At 40.5% G+C, this 25879-nt stretch overlaps 1 protein-coding gene across 3 annotated transcripts in view; it reads right to left on the reverse strand.

The window, feature by feature from the left end:
* LOC137638759 (ubiquitin carboxyl-terminal hydrolase 48-like) overlaps positions 1-25879 on the reverse strand; it is a 355352-nt gene that overhangs the window by 243779 nt on the left and 85694 nt on the right. For all 3 annotated transcript variants that reach the window (XM_068371107.1, XM_068371105.1, XM_068371106.1), the window contains exons 7-9: positions 22638-22780; positions 5142-5261; positions 1745-1908 (exon numbers count right to left, since the gene is read on the reverse strand). In XM_068371107.1, the coding sequence (XP_068227208.1) occupies positions 1745-1908; positions 5142-5261; positions 22638-22780 (427 nt within the window). The remainder of the gene's footprint in view (positions 1-1744; positions 1909-5141; positions 5262-22637; positions 22781-25879) is intronic.

A 25879-nucleotide genomic window follows, 5' to 3' on the forward strand; every position in this document is an offset into this window, starting at 1 on the left:
CATCTGGTGTATTCTTATGTTTGTCCATACAATGTATGCTTACCTTGAGACCCCCCCCTTTCTACCATCTAGAATGACTCTTCCCTGTAGGGGGCAGGAAGCACTAACATCAGAGATGATTAGTGATAATGACGGATAACGGTAACGTCATTTGTCTCGATTGATCCAAATGATCATAGAAAGGTTGTCCCAAGGTTAAGGCACTGATGAAAATCCACAGATACATTAATGCTCTGGTATACTTCTATTAGGACGACATGGCTTGAGCCCAAAAAACGGATTTTGAGCGAAGCGAAAAATCTATTTTTGGGTGAGATCGCCATGTCGTCCTGATGGACCCACCCTTCTTTCTTAAAAGAAAAGTTCTTCACAGTTCCCTCCCTGACAAACTGTATCTGTAGCTCCACGCTCAATGCTACAAGGAATGTTCGCCATCCTGGGAATGGTGCTGGGGTGGTTGTCAATAGTAGTACGGGAACGGGGGTAACCTTGTTACGGCCCCCTTCTATTCTTTTGCCACGTCCCCTCTCGAAGCGTTAACGCTGTTTGGGGTAGAGATTGCTATGTGACGTGTCAAGAATGCGTCCTCTGATATACGCGATATCCTCGAGAAAATTTAAGGATATTCGCTCCAGGAGTTAGAATTCTGGGACCCGAAGGGCAATTCTCTGGGAATATCACTGTAGTATATAATATATCCTTTAGAAGCTACCTTAGGAACTTCCATCAGGACGACATGGCGATCTCACCCAAAAATAGATTTTTCGCTTCGCTCAAAATCCGTTATATATATTCACTGTATGGTTTGGGCATGTTCTTCGCACTCCCCAAGAGATTAGTTCACAAACGTTCAGCTGGGCTCCACAAGGCCCTAGAAGTGTAGGAAGACCCAAGCCTACATGGCTGAGGACTATGAAGTGCAAAGTAGGAGATTATTATTATTATTAAATGCTAAGCTGCAACCCTAGTTGGAAAAGCTGGATGCTATAAGCCCAGGGGCCTCAACAGGAAAAATAGCCCAGTGAGGAAAGGAAATAAGGAAAAATAAAATATTTTAAGAACAGTAACAACATTAAAATTATTATTTCCTATATAAACTATAAAAACTTTAACAAAACAAAAGGAAGAGAAACTAGATAGAACAGTGTGCCCGAGTGTACCCTCAAGCAAGAGGACTCTAACCCAAGACAGTAGAAGACCATGGTACTGAGGCTATAGCACTACCCAAGACTAGAGAACAATGGTTTGATTTTGGAGTGTCCTTCTCCTAGAAGAGCTGCTTACCATAGCTAAAGAGTCTCTTCTACCCTTACCAAGAGGAAAGTAGCCACTGAACAATTAGAATGCAGTAGTTAACCCCTTGGGTGAAAAAAAAATTGTTTGGCAATCTCAGTGTTGTCAGGTGTATGAGGACAGAGGAGAATCTGTAAAGAATAGGCCAGACTATCCGGTATCTGTGTAGGCAAAGAGAAAGAACCGTAACCAGAGAGAAGGGTCCTATGTAGTACTGTCTAGCCAGTCAAAGGACCCCATAACTCTCTAGCGGTAGTATTTCAATGGCGGCTGGTGCCCTGGTCAACCAAGATAGAGATGACTGGCAAAATCTAACCAAGGCCCTTTGTGTCAATAGGCATAGGAGATGATGATACTGATAATTACAATGGCAATAAAAAATACAGGTAAATCTATATAACCCACAATCTTCATTGTCAACAATATGCTTAAAGATTCCAAGAAACCTTACCACATTTTCCTCCTGTTTGCACAAGACGTACTCCACAATTGTTTCAGGTGGTGGCACAATATGAGGGTCTTCTTCATTAACATTAGCACGAACATACACCCAAATAAATGCACCACGTGACACCCTAAGCCCAGGTCGATGTTTATATTTACTGGCAACATTAGCTGAAAAGGAAAAGTAATTTATGAGAACCTGTACAAAGTTCTAGAAAACAGAAAATTACAAATTTTTAAATCATAAATCCACTATAACAAATTCTAGAATTTATAGTTTCCTAGCCATACAAACCTGAGGCCTTGCATATGCAGATGATACTACTCTGCATTAATTCTATATCCTGAATGTGGATTTGGTGTTGCTGAATCCCTTAATAGAGATCTAGCAAAAATTAGTGTGTGGTGGTAACTATGGAGCATGAAGTTGAACATTAATCAAACTCAAAGTATGATTGTAAGTAGGTTGAGGAAAGTAGCTCCTCAACATTGATTATGTTTCTTTAACTCTGTATGACTTCAAAATTTAGGTGTGATTCTTGATAGCTAATTTATTTTTTAGAAATACATACAGTTTGTCTCTTCTTCAATCTAATCTATGTAATTTTCTTATCTTTTTATAATCTTGTGATTAAAATGTATTTCCCATTAACACATGAGAAGGTTTGCAAATAAAGGTAAGTAACCTTGTACTGTAGCCTACTGGTTTTGTTTGTATAAAGTATTAATGTTTTATGGGGTCCTTCATTGGCCAGTTTTGAACATAATTTACAGCCTTTCCTTTTTATGCTTTGCACCATTTATGGAGACAAACTCTTGCTTACCTTCTATTTCTTTCTCCTTAATTACAGCCAACAGACACGACGCCATAAGTTGCCAACGAACCATGTTATACAGATGTATACAAGTTGCCTCCCCTGGTCCTTCCTATGCAAACACTAAACCTATACAGCTGTTTTGTTTTTACACAAAAACAAACACAAACTTAATATTGATGACACTGATCTCACGCTTAAAGGTACGAGCAAAGGTGTCTGGTTTCAGTTTCAGTATCGTCCAAAGAGATACACACCAGAACGTAAACCCGGACATGCCCAACGCCTCACTGTGGTGCTCAACCACAGAAACATCCTCACCAGTACACAGCTTATACTCATGGTTTGTGGCTGGAATTGATGTACTGCCATGCAAATGCATTATCACTGTACTAGCCAGGAGAAGGTTTATAGTGAAGAAAGTTTGTCCATACTCAATCAATTCATAGACTTTCATGTTATACAGTAACATTTCAAAAATATACCACAGAGTGGGTCCCTTAAAGATCAACCGACAAACTATACACTCTCCACAAAAACTCTAAGTCTAAGTGTAAGAACAAGTGCCTGTCCTGCAAGCGAACAAATAGTAGGGTTACAAATCCTAATACCAGTGCCACAACCAAATATGGAGCTTTTTACATTTTAGATATGATGAGGTTCTTCTCATTATCCAGAAGATTGTTATAATTTTCTCATGGGGGTTTTTGGGTGCCTATAGATCTACCTGCTGAGTCATCAGCAGCCATTGCCTATGTCTCCCTGGTTCTAGCTTGATGGAGAGGAGGTTTGGGTGCTGATCATATTTATATATGGTCAGTCTCTAGGACACTGTCCTGTCCCCCTGCCTTTACCCTTCGTGGCAGACCACTAATCGTACTGTCTCTGTAAATGCCATAAAAAGATACAGCTTAACCTAGCTTAGAAAGTTCAACTTAGAGGTATGTGTGAGTTAAAATATGGCAGCACTACAAATATAAATATGGGGTGCAAGGGGTGTTTGGGTGTATCAGGAGATGTACTAGCTTAAGTATGAAGCAGCCACATCCTTTTGGATGGCTTTGTAGTTCTGATCATCACTAAACACTCAAATCTCAATTGTGGGTCCAAAAAGCTGCTTGAGCAATAGTGCCCACACCCCAGAAACTATCTCTCCTAGTGGCCTAAACGTGTGGATAGGTGTAGAGATAGCATACAGTACTTTTATTCCCCTAACTGATGAAACTTCACATTCTTGGGAGTAGACAAACAAGAAGGTTGTTGCAAATAGCTAGCAACAAATCCAATGTAAAAGCTCAAGAAATCTGCTTACGAAACTTCAATGAACTTACAGATGGTAGAAATGGTCCTTAGTCCCGAGCAGCCCCTAAGTGGGAAAAGGGTGTGAAGAACTGCATGGTTAATCAATAAGAATGTTTATAAATCCAAGGAGTAAGCTTAACATAGAAAATTGGAAGGACCGAACATTGAACCAGGATGGCAAATTAGAGCAGCTTTTAGGCAGTTTTTGTAAAATATGGCCTCGATATGTGTCCATTCACTGAAACAAGACTGACTGAATTTGAAAAGAGAGCATCATATGGAGGAAAATTGTTGCTATATTCTGGTAGAGAGGATGACATTCACTATCAATGGAGTAGGGTTGCTTTTGAGCGAAAAAGCTAGCCAAGTATTAGAGGAATGAGAACCAGTGGATGAAAGAATTATGTATGCAAGGCTGAAATCTAGTCATGGAAGTGTCACAATTATAGTATGCTATGCACCCACTGATAAAACAGATACTAATTGAAAGGACACCTTTTACTGTAAATTACAGGAAAGAATTAATACATTATAGAGTACAGGAACAGATTTACCTGATGAAGAAGTAGGGATAGATGTGAATAATCATTGTAAGAAAGTTGAAGAAATCTTTCAGGAAACTACGAATATCACAAGCAGAAAGGGAAGTGGAGGAAGACAAAAGAAATGGATGAGTTGTGAAACAGGGAAACTGATAGAGTCATAGCCTAGACTACATAAGAAGTAAAACCAGCAAATAATCTTTCATTTCAAAGCAGAAGTAAAGTGTCTTTGATCCATCTTAAATCATCAATGTGTGCTAATATATTAAAAAAAAAAAAAAATAAACATACCGTACTTAAAAAATTTAAGACAATTTCCATCTTGTTACAAAAAAACTTTTGCAAACCCTCTTGTTGAAAGATTAAACCTAACCCTGCATTGGTTAGGGCTCTAGCTCAAAATGTAAGCAATATAATAAATAATTAGCTGAACCTCTAACAGTTTAACACTCAAGATAATTTGATGCTGATAACTTTATGTGCATGTTAGGAGAGGAGCAATTACTTCAAAGGGATATGCTTCAATAGTTAAAGCATGTATAAGCAAATGAATTATAATGAATGCATTTCAGCTCCAATTACACTGACAATGTTCATAAGCTTAAATCTTATCTCATAAATTTGGCCATGATAAGAAATCTTTCTTAGCCTTAACATGAAAAAAATATATAAGGTTCTTTAAACAAGACTTAAGTAATCTTAAAACTTCAATCGAATTAAGTATCACAGGTTATATGACACTTACCAGCACTGAAATAGTTCCGATGATTTTCTGGGGGATTTCCAGTAGTGGGGCGACTAGTGACTTCTGTTACTTGCTCATCATTAAAGTTGTACCATTTCTTCCCCAAGGTTTTGACATGAGCTGTGAAATAGAAAAAAAATATTTACTCAAAGAACTATTCATTTAAAGATCTATGCTTACTTTGTGGTTTTCATGTAAAACATACCTGTAAAACAAAATTTCTATAAAAATCATCATTACATCTATTAAGTGTCAACAATCCTGACGTGTTAATATTTAGCCCTTGCATGCATTATCTCTTTTAATAACTAAAATATCAAAAGATCCATAACATGGTTCACCTTCATCGTGGATTTATAAATACATTACATATATAAAACTCTATATTACAGACTCCTTTTTATATCTGGTTTCCAAAAGCTGATAATAAGTGCTAGCTTCTTTAAAAAGAAAGATAAAAATAAGTATAAATGGGTAAGAGTGGCAAATGGAAGAGTAGTAGAAAGGGCATTAATGGATTATGTGTTGATAACTAAAAGAATGTTTGGAAGATTGAAAGACGTACACGTGTTTAGGGGTATGGCTAACGGTATGTCTGATCATTTTTTGGTGGAAGGAAAATTAGTTGTAGCAAAAGAGTGGGGGAATAGAGTAGGTGGATGTAAAAGGGAGGTAGTGAGGATTGAAGAGCTAATAAAACCGGGGGTAAAAAGTAAATATCAGGAAAGGTTGAAAATGGCATATGACGAGGTGAGAGTAAGAGAAACTGGTAATTTAGAGGAGGAGTGGAAGTTAGTAAAAGAAAATTTTGTTGGGATTGCAAGTGATGTATGTGGCAAGAAGGTTGTTGGAGGCAGCATGAGGAAGGGCAGTGAATGGTGGAATGAAGGAGTGAAGGTAAAAGTGGAAGAGAAAAAGAGGGCTTTTGAAGAATGGCTGCAGAGTAATAGTATAGAGAAGTATGAAAAATATAGAGAGAAAATGTGGAAGTAAAGCACAAGGTACGTGAGGCAAAGAGGGCAGCTGACCTGAGGTGGGGTCAGGGATTGGGTCAGTCATATGAAGAGAATAAGAAGAAGTTTTGGAAAGAAGTGAAGAGAGTAAGGAAGGTTGGCGCAAGAATTGAAGAGAGAGTGAAAGATGGAAATGGAAGGTTGTTAAAAGGAGAGGAGGCAAGGAAAAGGTGGGCGGAATATTTTGAAAGTTTGCTGAATGTTGAGGATAATAGGGAGGCAGATATAATTGCAGATCCAGGTGTTGAGGTGCCAGTGATGGGAGATGAGAATGAGAGAGAGATTACAATAGATGAAGTGAGGAGAGCACTAGATGAAACGAGAGTAGGAAAAGCATCTGGTATGGATGGTGTGAAAGCTGAGATGTTGAAGGAAGGGGGTGTGACTGTACTTGAATGGTTGGTGAGATTGTTTAATATGTGTTTTGTGTTGTCAATGGTACCAGTAGATTGGGTTTGTGCATGTATTGTACCACTATATAAGGGTAAGGGAGATGTGCATGAGTGTTGTAATTCAAGAGGTATTAGTTTGTTGAGTGTAGTTGGAAAAGTGTATGGTAGAGTATTGATTAATAGGATTAAGGATAAAACAGAGAATGCAATCTTGGAAGTACAGGGTGATTTTAGAAGAGGTAGGGGTTGTATGAATCAGATTTTTACAGTTAGGCAGATATGCGAGAAATATTTAGCAAAAGGTAAGGAGGTGTATGTTGCGTTTATGGATCTGGAGAAAGCATATGATAGAGTTGATAGGGAAGCAATGTGGAATGTGATGAGGTTATATGGAGTTGGTGGAAGGTTGTTGCAAGCAGTGAAAAGTTTCTACAAAGGTAGTAAAGCAGGTGTTAGAATAGGAAATGAAGTGAGTGATTGGTTTCCGGTGAGAGTGGGGCTGAGACAGGGATGTGTGATGTCGCCGTGGTTGTTTAACTTGTATGTTGATGGAGTGGTGAGAGAGGTAAATGCTCGAGTGCTTGGACGAGGATTAAAACTGGTAGGCGAGAATGACCATGAATGGGAGGTAAATCAGTTGCTGTTTGCGGATGATACTGTACTGGTAGCAGACACAGAAGAGAAGCTTGACCGACTAGTGACAGAATTTGGAAAGGTGTGTGAGAGAAGGAAGTTGAGAGTTAATGTGGGTAAGAGTAAGGTTATGAGATGTACGAGAAGGGAAGGTGGTGCAAGGTTGAATGTCATGTTGAATGGAGAGTTACTTGAGGAGGTGGATCAGTTTAAGTACTTGGGGTCTATTGTTGCAGCAAATGGTGGAGTGGAAGCAGATGTACGTCAGAGCGTGAATGAAGGTTACAAAGTGTTGGGGGCAGTTAAGGGAGTAGTAAAAAAATAGAGGGTTAGGCATGAATGTAAAAAGAGTTCTATATGAGAAAGTGATTGTACCAACTGTGATGTATGGATCGGAGTTGTGGGGAATGAAAGTGATGGAGAGACAGAAATTGAATGTGTTTGAGATGAAGTGTCTAAGGAGTATGGCTGGTGTATCTCGAGTAGATAGGGTTAGGAACGAAGTGGTGAGGGAGAGAACGGGTGTAAGAAATGAGTTAGCGGCTAGAGTGGATATGAATGTGTTGAGGTGGTTTGGCCATATTGAGAGAATGGAAAATGGTTGTCTGCTAAAGAAGGTGATGAATGCAAGAGTTGATGGGAGAAGTACAAGAGGAAGGCCAAGGTTTGGGTGGATGGATGGTGGGAAGAAAGCTCTGGGTGATAGGAGGATAGATGTGAGAGAGGCAAGAGAGCGTGCTAGAAATAGGAATGAATGGCGAGCGATTGTGACGCAGTTCCAGTAGGCCCTGCTGCTTCCTCCGGTGCCTTAGATGACCGCGGAGGTAGCAGCAGTAGGGGAGTCAGCATTATGAAGCTTCATCTGTGGTGGAAATGTGGGAGGTTGGGCTGTGGCACCCTAGCAGTACCAGCTGAACTCGGTTGAGTCCCTGATTAGGCTGAAGGAACATAGAGAGTAGAGGTCCCCTTTTTGTTTTGTTTCATTGTTGGTGTCGGCTACCCCCCCGAAATTGGGGGAAGTGCCTTGGTATATGGATGGATATTTTTTCTTATAAATAAGTCTTTTTGGGCTAAAAATCTATAAAGTAAATGACTGTAATACCACATTATACTCACGTAACACTTGCAGTCTCGCATATTTTGCAAGCCCCAAAATTTTCACCCATAAAAATGGATATCATGTATCTCGTGTGTTACGAGTTACTTTATTGAGACCAACATACAACAAACTAACCTCTTTCCCAACTTCTAGTCTGATAAGTTAAACAGGCAAAAGGGGATGAATGATAAAAGTATCGTTAGTAATGCATACGGCTATAAACAACCAAGAGAAAAACAGCTGTTTTGCTTTCATTTCAACTTTTCTATGACAGTAATTAATTACAGCAGTTGTTACAAATGACATTAAGCAGAATATGACTGATACATTTTTGGGGTTAAAGTGATGTGTGGTCTCCAAGGATTTCCCTGTTTAAGGATAGAACAAGGAATCCAATAAAACCTGATTACCAAAGTAATATTGTTCCCCTGCTCTAGGGCTAGCATATAAATGGGGAGAGCATGGATTTAGTGACCACAGGGGAGACCTGCAAGTTCAGGCACATTAGAACTTGCCACATCACCGCCAATTCTCCAAGTCATCTACTACACATGAAGTCATACATGGAGTGTTAGAAAAGAACCATAGTTCCAGTTCTTGTCCACACACCTAAAACATCAATAGGCCCCAACCACCGCTCTACCTCAGTTGCCTTCACCGAGTACCATACAATACAGTACATTATTTCAAACGCTGCATTATCAAGCATTATTAAGTACCCATGTTGTTTTACTCTTATCTTGTGTAAGGATATTAAGAGTTAGTTATAGGTAATGCTTCTTCATGGCACCGGTATTCAGTTGAACAAATTATTTGTTTACTTTTGGTGATTCAGTGGTTTGGCAGGAGTTGCTTTTCGTGTATGCTTTTTCTGTCAATTAGGTCCCTTTTCACTTTTAAGTACCTTCCCCTTTGTCCCATATTGTTGGCCTTAATTTGTGTTCTTTTTACTGTGTTTTTGTTACTAGCAGTCTTTTCATCATTATAATTACTGTTCTGTTTTGTTCATGTGGGCTTGCTAGCTGGCACCATTTTGTGACACTTCACCCAAGTGTGCAAAATTAAGTGCTATTCACTTTTCTCGTTAAGTTACCATTTATCATACATTATCATGGTTTAGTCTGTTAGGGATGAGATTGGGATATTATTATTATTACTAGCAAAGCTACAACCCTGGTTGGAAATGCAGGATGCTATAACCCCAAAGGCTCCAACAGGGAAAATAGCCCAGAGCGGAAAGGAAATAAGGAAATAGATAAAATACTGTAGTGTGCCTAAGTGTACCCTCAAGCAAGAAAACTCTAACCCAAGAGAGTGGAAGACCATAGCGCAGAGGCTATGGCACTTTCCAAGACTATAGTCTGTCAAATTTACAAAGAAGGTCGAGATGTACCTAAGGACAAAACCACACGTTGCTAAATTTCTGACTTTGTAGTACTGTATACCTCCTTACCTCACTTAAATCTTGTAATCTCCTTTGGTAATGGATGAACTATTGAAAGATTATCTCCTTCTGAAGGCAACAGCCAAAATGTTGCTTTGTTTTTTTTTTTTTATTTCATCATATTATCTCTTCCAATACAGTAGTAATTTCATTATTTTTCTTGGGAGATCAAGATGCAATTTTTTGGTTATTAGTTTATGTTTTTAACTTTTCTTTAATGATACAATAACTATTTATCTTCTTGTTATTTTTTCCATTTTATCTTTTTTTCTTTATAGTTATTTTTCCTCATTTGTTTCCCTTCTCAGTTGGGTTGTAGCTTGGTGTGGTGCTCAAGCTACTTGTCATTGCGGATGGTTCCTATCAGTAACTGCCCGCAAGGGATACTTTCTTACGACAGCCGATTAATGAATGTCCATCACTGACCTGAGAAACTATATCGGATAAGTGGCAACATTTGTGCCACGTTTCTTTTTAGTAAAACTGGATAATGTTACAAAATTATGATAATAAAAAACTGAGTTTTTACATAATTGAAATTTTACATTTAAAGTACTGTAATTTTAAGGAAATATGGCAACTTGTGTTTATGTCCACAGGTACACCTCAACCTTTTTCGTAAATTTGACAAACTATAGACTATAGGGTATCTTCTACCCTTACCAAGAAAAAAGCAGCCACTGAACAATTATAGCACAGTAATAAGCCCAATGTGTTAAGAGGAATTTTTCAGTTATCTTAGTGTTGTCAGTGTACGAGGAAAGAAGAGAATATGTAAAGAATATGCCAGACTAATAGGTGCATGTGTAGGCAAATGAAAAATGAGCCAAAACCAGTGAGGGACCCAACGTAGTACTATCTGTCCAGTCAAACGACCCCATAACTCTTGCGGTAATATCTCAATGGGTGGCTAGTGAATTGGCTTAATTACAATACTAACTACACCCTGGCTTTGTTATAAAAAAAATATATATTTTTATGTGATGTTAGCTAGATGAGGGCAGTTGTTTTGCCCACCTACATTAGCATGTACCCTATGCTAGGCCTAATTGAATAGATAGAACTGGTGTTGTATCCTTCCCATTTCATCTGATATAGGTATTGGGAGGAGATGGAAGAGTTAAGTAATGCTATATGTATGAAAATTCTTTCTTATTTAAGAGTAAATGGGCATGTCCACTCTCCTACATTGGGGATTGATGTTCCTACTTAAGGATGTGTCTTGTGGTGGGCCTGACTAGATAGTTACACCTGTTGTTGTATCCTTCCAATCTCAAATAATATGGGTATTGTGAGTATTTAACAAAGTTATCTTCCTATTTTTAGACTAAATAATCATAGGGTTATAGGAGGGGCGTGTGGACTGTCACCAGTGTTGCAATGTTCTGTCCTGGTATAATGCGTTTTCATTTAAATTATTTCTATTACAGATGAATGAAATGAAGTCTAACTGCATCCGAATAGGATGTTATAACACGCCTAGCCCTAAATAGGATCACAAGTGCAGTCAGGTGCACAGTGAATGTTCTGCTCTTTGGGGCAGGGCTTGGAACCCTGAGAGCTCTTCCATTTGTTTGTAGAAAGTTAGTGCTGCTCGGAATACAGATCCTGAAACAAAACATCATAGAGCCTAGGCCGTTTTACTCCTTTCTATGTGGGTGAAAGAATTTTTCAAGATAGTGGGTTCTGCTGGGTATTTACCCAGCAATGATCTTTGAAATTTAATTGATATCGATATCCCAAATTCAGAGTTTAGGGGTTTTGGAAATGGGGCCTTAGTTGACCAGGCCCTTTTCCAGGTTAACAACTTTGGATACAAGATGACCTAGACCCAGCAAAGGAGAAAGCCTTGCTGCTGGGTACTTCAGAGGAGCCCATGGCTTGCGCTGAGATATATCCCTCTGGGGATAGCTTGACGACAACACCTCTACCTAGGTCAGATCCAGGTCAGGGCTCTGGGTACCTATCTTCCTGGACTGAGTATGTCTGTGCTCTAGGTAGATGCCTCTCTCATAGTTAGAATAGTAGAGACTTCCATCAGCTCCCTTTATAGTCAGCCCACTTCTGGGTTCTCATCTTCCAAGGAAAGCTCTTATGGGAGAACTTTCTTCCAGTCCTTCAGATTTGTCTGTTGCTGGTCCTTCTGGTTATCAGCTTCCAAGGGATTTTCTAGCAGGGATGCTTTCTCATGTTCCAGCAGATTAAGCTGTGGCTGGCCCTTCTGGAACTCAGCCTCCAAGAAAAGATCCAAGGAGGTCTGTTCTTTCTAGTTTTCAGGTGTCAGCTGTTATTGGGCCTTTGGGTTCCCCGCATCCAAGAAAGGGTCATGAAAAAGTTTTTCCTTCCGTTCCATGTGTTATAGGTTCAATAGTGTGGGGGAGATGGCACAATAGATTCTTCTGCTGTGGCAATAGATAAAAGACTTAGTAGGTAACACTTGGTGACCCTGTGATGGGTGCACATTATGGCAAGTCAAATGTGTTGAGACAAATATATGGATTTGCCATTGAATTACATTTAGTTTGGAAACCTGGCAGCATTTCCAGGCTCGAGATAGATTCAAGAAGCCATCCCTCAGGCCAAGTCCACAGCTAACCCCCAAAGGTGGTTATTCTGATGCTGCATAAGGCAGCTCTTAATAATTTAGCAGAAGAAAATTCAGAAGCGGGGGGGGTTTCCTTCTTAATCATGGTTTGCTAGATGCTTCGGCGATTGGAAAGGCAGTACCTGGCTAGAAAACACCATTTCTATCAAAACTGACAAAATTAGCATGCTAATCTATAAAGGAGGTGCTTTATAAGGATGACTTTACCTTACCCCAAAGAATGTAGCCCAGTTTTGGGAGTATACCGTAAGTAGTTTGAAGGGCTCAAAGAACTAAAAGGGTATCATGTGGCATTCTTAGCCAAGAAGTGGGATACTCAAGTTGGAACTAATCAATTGGGGGATTTTTTCCCAATAGCTCTAGATACCTTTCGAGTAGTTGAATTTTGTGCTCGTCAGACCCTGTTCAACCTGGTGTCAGCAGTGGCATCTTTGGAAGTGGGGGCTACAGGGGATTTAAAATGGCAACAGCAGCTGTGGCCAAGTTGATATACTACAGAAATATCTTTACAAAGCCCTCCAGAACTTTATTAAGGCAAAGTAAGAGGTGAGGTTTCAATGTCCTTTCTGCTGTAGATTTGGATGAAGTGGAAGTAGAGGAAATTCTGTTAAGCGACCCGTGGTGTAAGCAACTCTTACTTTAAGCCCTTGTGGACAGAGCATAAGCTAAAGCGCAGGCTATGGCCACATCACTTCTGTAAAAGTGAAGGAAAGTGTATTATCCCTTTTTTAAAGGAAGAAAATGCTCTTTCTTAAGGGCACCGACTACAAATTCCTTCAAGTTTCAAAAAACCTCCCACAAAGAGACCTGCTTCCATGTCCCATGCCAAGTCCTAACCTATGCAGAGGTCTCTTCAGGAGGAGAGGGGGCACCATAGTTCTCCCTCCCAAGGTGAGGGTACTTAGGTCAGTCCAACTTGTTGTTTCGGACTAGAGGAGGCCACTGGAGGTCATCCATTAGAAACAGGGGAGCCAGTAAATCAGGTTGAGGGAGATCTACATTGCTTTTGTGAATGTTGGACTTTCTTAGGTGGGCACAGCTTCCAGTCTCCCTGAGTGTCAGCTGGTCATGGATAACAAAACCCCCACACGTCACAGTTTTCAACTCAGGATCTTGGAACTGGACTCTTTCATGAGCAAAATGTTGCAGAAAGGAGTCAAGGAAAGATACAAGTTCTTAAAATTTTCAGCATACCGAAGAGATCCTCCTTGAAAAGAAGAGTGATACTAGACCTGTCTCTCCTCAACAAAAACACCAGATGTGGCCCATTCAAGACAATGACTGTAAAACAGGTCAGTCTATTGCTATACCACGGGGCTTGGACCCGTACTACAGATCTCAAAGGCGACTTCCCTAGGGTTTCGGCTCGGAAGGGGGTCTTATAGGTTCAAGGCAATACCTTCTGGCCTCAACATTGCCCCATGGGTGTTCACCAAACTCCTGCAACTGCAAGGAGATCAGATCATAGCCTACCTGAATGATTGGCTGATCTGGGAGGAGACAGAAGAGTTATGTAACAAATACAATTCTCAGGTCTTGAATGTTTTGCAGGAATTGGGTTTGCTGACCGACTTTGCCAAGAGACTAGTTCCGAAAAAGGATATTTCAGTGGTTAGGTCTCCACTGGAATCTGGTGACAGTCACTGTAAGCCCTATGGAAGCATTTCACCTGAAAATTCTAAACAAGAGTCCAATTCTTTGTTTCGAGTCGCTTCTCTCACAGACAACAACTGGAGAAGATCTTGCACCTTCTCCAGTTCACCTCCATCATAGACAAAGTGTGGAGAAGGACTGTTCGGAAGAGACTTTTGAGACTGGCAAGTGCTCCCGCCCGATCGGTGCAAGAGGTCTTGGGCTATACCAAATGCATTGGCCAAGTCAGTCCCTTTGGTCCCTACCCATTTCTATTATCATCCATACAGATGCTTCCAAATCAGAAAGGAGAGATTTGGAGGAAACTTTTGTGTTCAGGAAAATAGTACCCTCAGTTCACAACATTTCACATAAATGTGTTGGATCTGATGGCGGTATTCCTGGCAGTGAACCGGATTTGTCCAAGACGAAACTGTGAAGATCTTCACAGACAGCCAGGTTGCAGTCTGTAGCCTTAGGAAAGGGAGATCATGCTCGACTCCTCAGCGTAATGGTGCTCACTATTTTGAAAGTTCCTTCAGGAAAAGAATGTTTCTCCATTCCACATGTTGTGCTCACTAAATGCAGTATGCAGACAGCCTATCAAGGCCAACCATCTTGCAGACAGAGTGAACCTTGTCCTATAAGTCTTTTCAGGAAGTCTTGGAGGACTGATATATTATTACATAATACTTTTTTTGGTTTATGAAAAAGTAAACCAAATTGAAAAATAACTACCCAAAAGAATTGAAAGAAAAAGTCAATAATTTCCTAAGCTTTGTAATCAAACATCATAAAACTATAAAATTTTAGAGCACTGGCAATAGGGATGTAACACCTCTCAACTTTTTTCTGTATGCCATTAAAATCAACAATAAATAATATATGAGAAATGTTATTTTCATTAGTAAAATAAATTTTTGAATATACTTACCCGATGATCATGTAGCTGTCAACTCTGTTGCCCGACAGAAATCTACGGTCGGGATACGCCAGCGATCGCTATACAGGTGGGGGTGTACACAACAGCGCCATCTGTGAGCAGGTACTCAAGTACTTCTTGTCAACAAGAACTCAATTTTCTCCTCGGTCCACTGGTTCTCTATGGGGAGGAAGGGCGGGTCCTTAAATTCATGATCATCGGGTAAGTATATTCAAAAATTTATTTTACTAATGAAAATAACATTTTTCAATATTAATCTTACCCGATGATCATGTAGCTGATTCACACCCAGGGTGGTGGGTGGAGACCAGCATACATGTTAACAAAGAAGCTAAGTATCCCGTATCTTATTTTAGCCGTTATTCAAAATAACAAACATAAAATAAATAAGTACCTGGTAAGGAAGTCGACTTGAACCATTACTCTGCCTTTTTAAGTACGTCTTCCTTACTGAGCCTAGCGATCCTCTTAGGATGCTGAGCGACTCCTAGGTGCTGAAGTATTAAGGGCTGCAACCCATACTAAAGGACCTCATCACAACCTCTAATCTAGGCGCTTCTCAAGAAAGAATTTGACCACCCGCCAAATCAACCAGGATGCGGAAGGCTTCTTAGCCTTCCGGACAACCCAGAAATATTTCAAGAGAAAGATTAAAAAGGTTCTGGAATTAGGGAATTGTAGTGGTGGAGCCCCCACCACTACTGCACTCGTTGCTACGAATGGTCCCAGAGTGTAGCAGTTCTCGTAAAGAGACTGGACATTCTTAAGATAAAAGACGCGAACACTGATTAGCTTTTCCAAAAGGTTGAGTCGAAAATATTTTGCAGAGATCTATTTTATTAACAGGTCACGGAAGTTGTGATAGCTCTAACTTCGTGTGTCCTTACCTTCAGCCAAGCTTGGTCTTCCTCATTCAGAAGGGAATGAGCTTCTCGTATTAACAGTCTGAAAATAATAGGATAAAGAATTCTCTGACATAGGCAAAGATGAATTCTTAACTGAACACCATAAAGCTTCAGACAGGCCTCGTAAAGGTTTTTAAAATAGAACTTAAGAACTCTTTCTAGTTCATTTCCAACCATATCGATAAGTTTGGAATAACGAACGATATTGGTCAAGGCCGAGAAGGCAGCTCGTGTTTGGCTAGAAAACCAAGATGTAGAACATGTAGCCGTTTCGGATGAAAATCCGATGTTCTTGCTGAAGGCATGAATCTCACTGACTCTTTTAGCTGGTAAAGCATATCAGGAAAAGAGTCTTAAAGGTGAGATCTTTCAGGGAGGCTGATTGAAGTGGTTCGAACCTGTCTAACATAAGGAATCTTAGAACCACGTCTAAATTCCAACCAGGTGTAACCAAACGACGCTCCTTCGTGGTCTCAAAAGACTTAAGGAGGTCCTGTAGATCTTTATTGTTAAAAAGATCTAAGCCTCTGTGACGGAAGACTGATGCCAACATGCTTCTGTAACCCTAGAAAGTGGGAGCTGAAAGAGATCGCTCTTTTCTCAGATAAGAGGAAGTCAGCTATTTGAGTTACAGAGGTACTGGTCGAGGATACGGATACTGACTTGCACCAGTTTAGGAAGATTCCCCACTTCGATTGGTAGACTCTAAGGGTGGATGTTCTCCTTGCTCTAACAATCGCTCTGGTTGCCTCCTTCGAAAAACCTCTAGTTCTCGAGAGTCTTTCGATACTCTGAAGGCAGTGAGACGAAGAGCGTGGAGGCCTTGGAGTACCTTCTTACGCGTGGCAGACGTAGCAGGTCCACCCTTAGGGGAAGAGTTCTGGGAACGTCTACTAGCCATCGAAGTACCTCGGTAAGTTATTCTCTCGCGGGCCAGAGGGAAGCAACTAGTGTCAACTTTGTCCCAACGTGAGAGGCGAACTTCTGCAGTACCTTGTTGACAAACTAGAACGGAGGGAATGCATATAGATCTAGATGAGACTAATCTAGTAGAAAGGCATCTAAAAGAACCACTGCTGGGTCCGGGATAGGTGAGCAAAGTATTGAGAGCCTCTTGGACATCGAGGTTGCGAAGAGATCTATGGTTGGCTGGCCCCAGGTGACCCAAAGTCTCTTGCATACATCTCTGTGGAGGGTCCAATATGTTGGAATTATTGTCCCTTCCTACTGAGACAAACTGCTAAGACATTCAAGTTGCCTTGGAAGAAATTTGTTACTAGTGAAAAGTCTAGACCTGTTGAACAGGAGAGGAGGTCACTAGCGAACTCGCACCATGTCAGAGAGTAGGTCCCTCCTTGCTAGGAGATGAACATCAAAGCAGGGAGTTGTCCGTGTTGACCTCCATTACTTTGTCTTGAAGGAGAGACCTGAAGCTTTTCCAGGTCAGACTTACTGCCAGAAGCTTCTTGCAGTTAAAATGCATTGTCCTTTGACGCGAGTTCCATAATCCCGAGCATTCCCTACCGCCTAAGGTCGCACCCCAGCCTACGTCCGATGCGTCTGAGAAGAGAACGTGGTTGGGAGTCTGAACAGTCAGGGGAAGACCCTATAAAAGGTTGATAAAGTCCTTTCCTCAGGTTAGACCAGACTGATCTTCCGGAAACCGGGATCGAGACCGCTTCTAGCGTCTTGTCCTTTTCCAGTTAAGAGCTAGATGAAACCGAAGAGGACGGAGGTGTAGTCTTCCAAGTGACACCAAATGCACCACGGATGACAGTGTCCTAACCAGACTCATCCACAGCCTGACAGGGCCGTATTCCTTCTTCAGCATCTTCTGGATGGAAAGCAGGGCTGGGGATTGATCTTCTTGTTCAGCCATGTCCTCATCAGAGGGTTCCTCATCCGAAACTGATGAGGAAACGGCAACGGAGTGGGCAACGTCTGACTCGCTGAATCCGGTCGCACTGGTGGATGCGTGACGGAGCCGGACACAAGATCATGGTACTGCTGCACAGTCTGTGAACTGTCAACCATGGGGAAGCGAGGAAGTACAGCGACAACCCGAAACTGTCTAGACTGTCTGGGTAGTACAGACAACCCCTTATCGGGTTGCTGAGGTTGCCGCACTGCGTCACAACAAGTCACCTCTGCTGGTTGTTGAACGTCTTCCCAGTGACACACTGAACGTCCACAACCACCTCCGAGAGTAGCATAACATCAACGTGCGACTGGCAACCCACACTGGGTCGCACCGGAGGAGGAACCATCTCAACTGGCGGACGTGAGTAGGATACCTCAGGGTCAACAGGGCGTACCACCAACCGGTAGGAAGGTCGTTGGCAAGAAGGGTCTTCTCCGTAAAAAATCCTCTATCAAGGACTAAGCTTGGACTGCATGTCTTGCAACAAAGCCCAAGGTATATGGGAGCAGGTGTGGCAACAGACGGGGTTAGCGACTGAAGCGGAACCATTTACCCTCCCTGGAAGCATGTTATGCTTAAATAAAAGTCCATAGGAGGCTAAGCAGCTTAAGGTTCCTCTCCAAATGACAGAGTCCTCAAGGGAATATCAGAAGGAGGGAGAACAGCACTTTCTCATCTACAGGAACCATATCCGAGAAAAGCTAGGTTCTCTCAGTGAGGGTTTCACTGGAGCAAAAGCAGCAGACCAGAAGGCAACGTTATGAAACTGCTTGACAGTCTGTAACTGTTTGACAGTCTGTGAGTTGGCAACAACCAAAGTTATGTGGGGAAGCCTCAACTCCTGACTGACTAGTTTGCTGCTGGCGAGTGGCGGTAACCACAGTGTGTTGCGGAGGCTGACACACCGTGTCAAAACACGGCAGCTTGTGGTAGCTCACGCACGGCAACGGAGTGCTCTGTGTGTGGGAGTCATCATACATCTGGCAGGGTTGACTGTGCATGGGTGGAGGAGCTCTCACAACAAGAGTGTGAGAGCAGGAAGCCATGCCGGGCGCACAACCGTGGGAGGTGTAGGCCCACGGGTGCATCGTCAACCTTCTCCGCAGTCGGAGTGTGGGAGCTGGCAACAACAAAAGCAGAGTGCTGGAGCGTGGGAGGGGCTGCGGTGGGTTGAGGAGCATGCGGTATGGTATGCGGAGCATGCTGTAAGGTATGCGGCTCATGCTGCATGGTATGCGGAGCATGTTGTAAGGTATGCAGAGCATGCTGCATGGGCTGCGGAGAATGCCGCATAGTGCTGGAACCCGGCAGCTCTACAGAACCTTCCCACTGCTGATGCGGTAGCTCACGCATGTTAGCAGATGGTGCAGCAAGAACATACGTCTGGCAGGGTGGACTGCGCATCGGTGGTGGAGCTCTCACAGGTGGAGTGTGGGAGCAGGCAGCCGCAGTATCTGCTGAGCGCACAACCTCGGCGGGTTGTAGGTTAACAGGTGCATTGTCAACCTTCCAGCACGATACTCCTGCATGAAGGAGCAAGCTGAGACTGTATAGTCTGCAGCATGGACCACTAGGGTCTATGAAAGACAACAACAAACGGAGCTACTGTCCGTTGTGACTGAGGGTCTAAAACAGCTGGTGCGGCAACAGACGGAGTTACTGCCTGTTGCGGTACCACCTTGCCTCTCTTGGGAGGTGTGCAGTTGTCGTACTGCAGCGAGTCCGAACTGACCCAGTGGCTACACCTAGGCCGTTGGACTTGCGCGGAAGGGACCGACTTGCACTTAAAAGCTGCAAGATTTGGTCCATGGTTTCTGCGAGAAACCTCTTCAGCAGACGAGGAATAAATGGGCTCTCTCGTCTTTGTGTGGGTGGGGTGATCACGTCGGCAACGTGTGTGGATACACCCGAAACCACGGAGGGAAACGTTTGTTCGTCGATCAAGGCCTGTGGAACCCATAAGTCCTTCGACATTACTTCTCCCCTGGGCTTGGGAGCTTGTAAGAGGTATCGGACAAGGTGAACAACTGGCACGAACAAACGAACCCTCGAACGCAACACTGTAACACTTTGCGCATATCACTTTATCACTTCTGATTTTCTGTTTGCACTTATTTCACTGAACTCGAAACTTTAAGTGGTTTGTACCTGAAACACGCAATCCTATCCTTCATTAAAAGGTAGTAATTGCGAAAACAGTTTTACAATGTAACAGAAAAACATAATGAAAGATAAAGAATTCAGTGGTTGGAAAAGAGACAAAACACTAGATCAAATAAACTACGTTTAAAATCTCTCACCGCATAAAGCCTGGGAACAAGAATAAAACTCTAGAAACGTTTTACCTTCTTCCCCTATAGCGACTAGGGAGAAGAGCAAAAAACGAGAACAACGTTACCCGCTTGAACGAAACGTTTATCCTCCTCTCTCTCCCTCCGTCTCTATCTCTCTCTCTCTCTCTCTTAACTTAGAACCTGAGAGATGAGCCCAATGATATATCGTTAAAACATATTATTTGTTAAAGGAAAAAAACTGAAAGGTTTCCCAAATAAAAAGTTCCTTTATTAGAATTAAAACCATTTAAGCTAAGAAAGAATGAACGAAACGCTAGAATCGGTTTACTCTTACTGCAACGTGAAACCGTGAAATACTCTCTCTCTATCGTAACGATAGAGCGCAAGTTGAACGTTCTGAACGTCAACAACTGCGGAGACTAAACTAAACGTTAGTTCAACTTTGAAAACAGTACGAGACTATCAAAGAAATTCTTTCAAAAACATTAAAATTAAAATAGCATAAATTCTTAACAGGAAAAACGATATGACGGGCTCAATGTTAATTAACTTCGGTTCCAAGTAAGGACCGCCTACTATTAGGAAAGGTCGCATATAAACAATCATAAAAAGTAATTTTTATAAGTTTATAATAAATGTCGGAGAGATATAAAATAAATCTATAACTTTGTTAAATTACCAAAAACCTAAACACACTTCCGTCTAAGGGAAGGGTGGGTCATAAAAAGTGAAAGAGAGTCTATACTCTCTTCGACACCAACACTTCCGTCTAAGGGAAGGGTCGGCCATTTAAAAGTGAAAGAGAGTCCATACTCTCTTCGTCACCGTAATAAAATCTATCCAAAACGAGTTCAAGTTTTGAAATGAAGATAAAAACCCCTGCATAGCGAAAGCTCAAAACTGGAATAGTGTACTTCACCAAAAAGTTGTGAAAACAAATCCAGTTAGGGACGGCGTATTAGTAGGTCTTGCCGGAGGCACGACAGAGGAAAAATTGAGTTCTTGTTGACAAGAAGTACTTGAGTACCTGCTCACAGATGGCGCTGTTGTGTACACCCCCACCTGTATAGCGATCGCTGGCGTATCCCGACCGTAGATTTCTGTCGGGCAACAGAGTTGACAGCTACATGATCATCGGGTAAGATTAATATTGAAAAAAGTATTTTTTACTAAAAACTGAATACTTTTACATGGTAAAATAAAAATTATAGTTCAATTAATAATTGTCACTTTTAGCAAGAAAAAAAAATCATTCAATAGTTTGCCTACATAAGCTGATTTGGAAAACATAGATGGTAGTCTCAAAGAGCACTCTTTCATTCTGTTTATATTTCATAATACAATACTAATTTGTGAATATTACAATCATTATTATTGTATTATTAAAATCCTGTTTATTCTAAATCAGGTAGTCATCGCCTTACGACCAGGATAGGGACTAGATCTGGACATACAGTATGTTGAACTTGAAGTGTGAAGTTTCAATAGATTTATTATGCTGTGTCATGATACTGTAATTATCTTAGTCATATTTCATTAATATTTTCTTACTTTATATCATTATTTCATTTTCTTGGTTCATAGGATATCATTTGCTTTATTCAAGTATTTTTGTATTCTATTTTTCAATTTTGGGAGCATTTTAACAACCAACAATTACTTTTTTTTTTTTCTTTGGTTGTCATCTGCTGATCTTAAGGTCATGGTACTATTTGAGAATATGCAAACATGCAAATAACAAGGGGGTATCATCTATAAAATTTCTTAACTTATCTAGAATGTCTTCATAATGAATATTACATAGGCACCATTATTCATACATACATATACCAAGGCACTTCCCCCAATTTTGGGGGGTAGCTGACATCAAACAAATGAAACAAAAAAGGGGACGTCTTCTCTCTATGTTCCTCCCAGCCTGACAAGGGACTCAACCGAGTTCGGCACCATTATATTATAAGATATAATTTTCATACAGCTTTTTCTGTATTACTGTAGATGAGAAAACCATCTATGGTAAGATGCTCAGCTATCAACAATAAACATATTAAAAAAGTAAGTCAGGTTCAAGGTACTTTTTATCAAGGGATAATGCTCTTTTTCTGCATGATGGATTACAGACTAGTATATCTAGATATTTAAAATATCCAAAGCTATAACAGTGAAACAAAGGATGTTATCCAAACAACAAAATTCAGTTTTAAGACTGTGCTAAAACTAATCAACAGCCCAGCAGTAATTTATAATAAATGGAATTTACAATTAAAAAAAGGTAATGGCAAAATTATATGGGAAAAATCCATTACACGATTCTACAATTAAAGATTCTAAATTTGCTAGAATTCAGATTTCTCAATTTCAGAAGTCAGGATTGGAAAAACTTTATTGTATTGGCCATTTCAGGAAGAAAATTCTAGCAATCTCTCACTGATACCATTCATAAAAATAAACTTATACAATACAATAACAGGGGAATACTTTCGTATGTAACTGTAAAACGGCAAAATAAAATATTCATTAGAAATCTTTTGTTTTTAGCTTTAAATTGAAACCAATACAATAACATTTTACCGTCCTGTACAAACTCCAGTAATAAATGCATAAATATAGCATACCTGAAAAATGCTTAACCCAGCGACCATGGTGAAATATAACAGATGAGAGGATATACGTTGCTGGCTCATGATTCAGCGTGTGAGACGTCAAATCAAGAGTTTCAGGATATACTACATGCAATCGTCGTTTAAGATCACGGTCCCTGTAAGATACAGTAGTGTTTGTAAGGTGAAATTAAAATAAATTATATTAGACAATATACTTTTTTAACCAAATACAGATATAAAAAAAGTTGAGTCATAAAAATACTGTCCACTACATGGTATAGGGTATGCAGATAATTTGTCAAAAAGTAATTGGCCAAATGACAATTCATCAATTAGAACAATTAATAGTCTCTAATAGTTGATAGCATGGTTGTTCAAGAGCACTTAGCTGTACAGTAGTTCAAGACAGTTTGCCTTTATAAGAAAATATAATTGTTGATAGCATAGTTCAAGAAAGTTTGTCTTGTTAAGAAATTCTATTTCTAATTTCTTATACTGTACAAGTCATATTCTATTGTATCCCATTAACAAAATAAAATTCATCACGATTGAGTGAGGTGCGAGAAAAAATTTTGTACGAAGGTTTTGCGTACATAGTCGATAAGAAGCCACACCTCTCCTCCTGTCAGAAGCACGTCACTTTTGACCTTCAGCTCTGGATTGAGTCAAGTGGTTTAGGTGGGAAGTTTTCAACTATAAAGGACTCAGGTTTATATTGCTAGAAATAATACAAATTATTTTTCAAATCCATCATTTGTTCCTAAAAGTATAAAAACCTTTCTTTCATCCTTTAAAAAAGGTACACTAACTAATTCATGGTTCGGAAGACCCGCTATTAACAAACTGGTTGATTCTTTTTCTTACTTAGAAATGTCAATCTGCCCGGTCCAATATGTGAGTGAAAGAGATGATTCCAGCATCCTCTTATATGTCTATCATACAGATGAACAGACTGATAAGGTTTTTGCTGTCCAAGAACATTGGTATGTGGTCAAATGCAGGATCCCTTCTCCTGAAGGGGATAGCAGTCCATAATAATATACCTTGCGTATAATGATCAATGGTTTGGTATAAATTCCACCATCCTCCTCATTGGGGACAATAAAGAAGATACTTCTCTAGGTTCTACAGAATGGAGCGCAGAAGTACAGCTTACCACCATCAAGTCAGATCCGGCTCGTAATGCTCTGACCATTACGTCCCCAAGAAAAGGACAGAAAATGAAAAAAAGCCACTCATTCTACCTTTCAATCTTTACTTTTATATATTACCATAGACAAGATGCTTCCTGACCCATGTGTGAATTGGCCAGACTACACAACTATTTGAGCAGTCACCACAGAAACAAGCATAAAAAACATAAGAGAGACTTGCGGGTAGGCTGGAAAAAACATACCTCCTCTTCTTGGTTAACTTGGCCAACACTTCTTCACTCAGCTGAATTTGATGGTGTGAACACATGAAATGCATCATATTGAGCAAAGTTGCTTTAGTTTTGGCTTTTTAGTCATCTCAAATCAATTTGTCTGAAAAGAACACTGAAGCTTTGGAGTAATAAAAAATATGTATACGGCCTCCATCATCGTCCCCATAGCATTTCATATTGCAGGAATATTACAAGCAGAGGAAATTACTAAATAAAATGAGTGGGTACTGCAATGAACGTAAACAGATGGCATCTTTGCTCTAACAACGGTTTGCTTTGAATTTGCCACTCATAGATGCAGCAGCAATATACCCTTGACCCACATACTGTACTGTACAGTATTCTGAACATTTATGCCCCAATCAAACAGTTTACTACAATTTGTAATAACCAAACCTGTTGTGCTAACAGAACAAACTCTAAGAATATTTCACTAAGCTTCTTATCTTGGCTGTAATAGCATGAACATATTGAAACTGTTCGACAGCACCTATATCAGCTGTCACATCAGCGAGGACACTAAAAAACTGGTTCTTGATATCCTCTGAGAATTTATTTCTTATGAGATCATTACGTCTCAATCACTTCATTTTGTATATCTGCACTAATGTACTTGGAATTATTAGAACGATTTTCCCACACTTGCAATAGTTAATCACACACACTATAGGATGCCAACTGCATGCCAAATCTAAGAATTGCATGAAAATTGCCATTATTTCCACAGGTGTTTGCAGAGCCAGTAGCCTGGTGTTTCTGCGCCCTCTAAATAACATTCAATGTTGGTTGCAAAAAATTACTGCTTTTACAATTTTCTATCTTTCTCAATTGTATTCTTCTTAGCAGTAGATATTTTGACATCAATAAATTCCTGCTTGCCTTCACAAGTAGCTGTACTTGCATGTGATTCCAAGATGGGGACCTTATTACGGTCCCATTTTTTGTGGTTAGTGACATAATCATTGACATGCTTCCGGTTCTTCATTGCCACCACATTGCTTTATCTCCTTCAATAACAAGTAATATCTACAAAAAGCACCATCAAGGGTTTGGAAAAATAAGACAGCCATTTCCACTGTATAAGAAAATGAAATTTAAATTAATGCTATTTTTTTCCCAAAAAAGGATGCTGGAAACTTGTGAGGTACATCAGGTACCCGAATTTCCTTTAACAGACTTAGCCCATCATGGACTCTCAAAGGAGGATGGGCAAACCTAACATTAAATTACAATGTTGTCTACGGCCTCCTCCAGAAGCAACTAATCTGTGGGGAGTAATTCAGACAAAAATTGCTTGTGGGGAAAAAAGGAGCATAAGCCTCCTCTTCCAAAGAAGTCCAGTCACCCACTACAACCCACATCCAGTGGAGGTGCAAGTAGTATTGATACTCCTGCTACATTGGAAAGAGCCGGAATCATCCCCTTTCTGATCAGGAATACCAGGAATGAGACTAAGCCATCTACCAGCTCTCTTTTGGTGCTCAAAAAAAAATTGCCTTCACAGTAACCACCGTACAGTAGTATCCAGAACTTGAGTACATACAATGTTTTGACTTATTTTTGTTTTTAAAGATGCATAAAAGGTTTTTCTTTAGTTATATAAGAGAAATAAGACATCCAAGAGTGTTATTAGGGAGAGGTAACATAACCAGTATTTACAAACTTATAATATTTGTATGTAACCTAATTCCAATGAATGTTACCCCAAAGACCCAGAGCAATAGGGACCTCACTGTGACCAACAGTAAGTGGGAGGCTCTCGCCTTTCAAGTGATACCAGCCATGGCTTTACTGAAATTGGCACCCGTAACATGAATAGTCCACTGGC

This window comes from Palaemon carinicauda, chromosome 3 (assembly GCF_036898095.1).
Source record: "Palaemon carinicauda isolate YSFRI2023 chromosome 3, ASM3689809v2, whole genome shotgun sequence".
Lineage (NCBI taxonomy): Eukaryota > Metazoa > Arthropoda > Malacostraca > Decapoda > Palaemonidae > Palaemon > Palaemon carinicauda.